The sequence below is a fragment of the Sycon ciliatum genome, chromosome 12, assembly GCF_964019385.1.
Source record: "Sycon ciliatum chromosome 12, ocSycCili1.1, whole genome shotgun sequence".
NCBI lineage: Eukaryota > Metazoa > Porifera > Calcarea > Leucosolenida > Sycettidae > Sycon > Sycon ciliatum.
In genome coordinates, this window is record NC_088654.1 from 11,424,024 (window position 1) to 11,427,400 (window position 3,377).

Sequence of the window (3,377 nt, forward strand, 5' to 3'; positions counted from 1 at the left end):
GCAGGTTTGCCGAGTCGAAGGTTCGAAGGACTTCTCGTGTGCTCTGGATGGCAGTCGTGAGTCAGTCAAGTGTCAAGTAAAGTCGGCGGAATGGCGCGAGCTCCGGTGTGGGGAGCAAACCTTTATTTTAGTATTTGTGGTGGTATTTTCTTTGGCATACCACCAGGGGGAGAGGTGAAGTAGAGTAACCCTCTTGCGCATGTTGTACGTAATTGTAATGATTGATACGTACTTTCGATATTGATTTCGCTGGTGCACACGTTGGTGCAGTGCTGGTGCACGCGCTGATGCACGCGCTGGTGCAGCCAGTTGTTTTCTGCTGTATGTGATGCAGCTTGTTGAGGAGAAGGGTTTTCAATATCTTGTGTTCAGTTCTTCTTGCTTCTGGCCTGGTCGAGGTCGTGCTTTTTTCTTCTGTAAACTTCTTGTGCATTTTGGAATTGAAATTAATAATAATTATAGTCCAACTTATATCCTTGCGCTGGTCTGGTGGTGGATAATTCCACAACAAAGTGTATTCCAACTGGCAGCGCCCAAATAAGAAATTGCACTAAAGCCATATCGGGTGTTAGCGGGGGGCAGAACAAGAGCAGCAGAGACTTGGCCACGGGTGGTGGCTGCAGTGCGAGCACCATGGGCGCGCAAGGTAAAGCGGTCTCGCAGAAGAGGACTAGCAAGTCCATTCAGGCAGCGGTAAACGAATACTTTGAAGTACATAGGTTTTGTAGTTGAGGCGTTTCTCAAGGGCGTACAAGTTAGTATGACTGTATAGAAGAGTGGTGGGAGTCATCCAGTAACTTTCGGCATTCTTTGTTGCCGTGATGCGTAGCTCGTGCTCTTCTTCGTTGCGCTTTCCTTCCCCTCTTTGGTCTTTCCATAACCTTGAACTTTCCAAGTTGGAAGGCCGTCGGTTAGCGCTACGGAGATGTGTCGAAGCTAGGTGTCAGGACGTCGAATGTAGGTAGGTAGGTACATTTTTATTTGAATTCGCAGAACCAAACGGGCGGTGTCGCCCAATTACATGGAAGCGAATGGAAACAGTAAAATATTGTAGGAAATAGCCTAACATGATAGCAGGGTGTAGTACAAAGCAAAGAACGCTCAGTCAATGAATAACGTTAACGTTAGAATACAACAACGGGGAGGCGGTAAACAGCACATGACTGGTACTGTGGAGTACCGCAAACGTTCAAAGATTCTTGTAGTGTTCGGTAGTGGGTGCTACTGCTAGCAAGACAGAACGGGAGGCAGGCTTGTTTTAACTGGTGGTACTGGGTAATACCCCCATGTCTCAGTACTCTGTCAGTTTTGTGCCTAGTTGTTGCACTTTCTGACTGTATAATAGTATCTGGTTACAGTGATGGAGAGTTACTCTCAACTCGTATCTATATTTCCTTTTCCTTTCTACAATTACATGTAATCGCTTTAAAAAGATAAAGAAAAGAGCGAGTGGTACAGCAGTCTTCCTATTCTGAATTCCGTGAACGAAGCAGAAACATTAGCTAGATTCATGTAACTATTACAGAGCAGCACAGTAGCAAGAAAGCTACCTCAGTGTCGACATCAGTGGCCGTGGACTAACTAGACTACGAGTGGATGCGACAGCAACAGTGACTGTGTATAGTAGGGGTGGCCGTGCGGGTGTGCCAATGATGACAACATTGGAATAATGGCTGATACGTTTCATGGCTTGTCGTCTTGCCTCATCATTATCTTCTTGCAGGCGAGTTCTGGAACCTAACTCTAGAGGTTCACGACATCCATTTGTGATGCGACTCTTGATGGAAGTACAACAACAACAACAACAACAACAACAACAACAACAACAACAACAACAACAACAACAACAACAACAACAACAACAACAACAACAACAACAACAACAACAACAACAACAACAACAACAACAACAACAACAACAACAACAGGAACCAGAACAACAGCAGCAACCACAGCAACATCGTCAACCTCACCACTGAGAAAAAAGGGGCCGAGCGTGATCCTGTGCGTTCTGGATTTCGCGATATGTGATCTGTTTCCATTCCTCGACAGTTCGGTCTTGCCAGAACATTGTGTGCGTAAACTGGTCCGGGGCGGAACGATAAGGTTTACTACTGCTCCGCGGTCTTCGGACGTACGGATGGCGAAGTGCGCGTACAATGGAGATGCGCTCGTCAGGGTTGATCTTAAGCATCTTGGATATTAGGTCCTTAGCTTGATTAGTGCGGATCCAATCTTCCGGTGCTTCCATTACGTCACCACCCTGTGATGTCATCATATGCTGGTTAGCAGGATCTTTAGCTTGGTGCAGTCTCTGCTGTCCCAGAAGCCGCGAAAGGATGCATCCGATCGCCCACGAATCCACACCTTTTCCGCATTGACTGCCCTGGATGACTTCTGGAGCAAGATAGGCACTGGTCCCGCCGGTTACACCCGCGTTTCCCTCTCCGTCATCTACTAGCGACATTCCGAAGTCAGCAATCTTCAACGTAGAGTCGCTATTCATCATAATATTGCGAGGTTTTAGATCTCCGTGAATTATGTTTCTGGCATGCAAATAACGGACTCCACAAAGAATGTCACGCAGGATTGATATGATATCAGAGTGGTCTAAGTGCTTGCCGACTTTAGAACTTAAGTCACAATCCATCTTCTGCATCACCAGGTAAACATCGCTGAATTCTGGCAGGTTTGAGGCTGAAGTAAATATGTCCAATACGCCCATGCACTGGGGATGCTGCAAGTTGCGCATGAGAACTACCTCCCTGAATGTGTTCTTAGCCGAGCTGGCATCCTGGAACGGCTTGCAAATCTTCTTGATGGCAACCTTCCGCTTTTCCCGTTTGTCCCAGGCCTCCACCACAACAGCTTGTCCTCCTTTCGCAATCAGTGATGCCTTTTCATATCGCTGCGGTAAGTTGAACGTTTCTTCTCCGATAGTTGTTCTGCAGAAAGAACACTCTTCACTGCCTCCGCCAGACATCGTTCTCTCAATACTACAATAGCATCCAAGGAACGAGCCGTACAATCTGAACGATGTCTCTCCTTAGTGTAATATCCAAGCCAATGGAGAACACTACATGTACTATGTTGAGTGCATGATTGCAAAGTTAGTTACAGTCAACTGGGGAGAAATGCACTGACAGCGAGCTACACGGTCTTATTGTTTTATATCCTACTTTCAACGCGCGAGTTCGCGGCCTTACCGCCAGGCCGCTAGCAGGAATAGCGATAGCGAAGCCACCGTGTTTTGAAATAATAATTGGAGTTGGCGGTACGGTGACGAAATCGAAGCCGCCTTCACATCATCATCTTTTTTTTGTACGTGTACATGTACATGTCGTAGGATAGTGTGGGCGAGTGATCACGTGATCCCA

General features: G+C 46.8%; 1 protein-coding gene across 1 annotated transcript; it reads right to left on the bottom strand.

Annotated features, from left to right (window-relative positions):
- Positions 1–961: 961 nt before the first annotated feature.
- Positions 962–2,983, bottom strand: LOC135827989 (stress-activated protein kinase JNK-like). The gene has a single exon (XM_065340426.1). It carries the CDS (start codon positions 2,981–2,983, stop codon positions 1,970–1,972), a length of 1,014 nt encoding a protein of 337 aa, XP_065196498.1. The 3' UTR covers positions 962–1,969.
- Between the last annotated feature and the right edge of the window lie 394 nt (positions 2,984–3,377).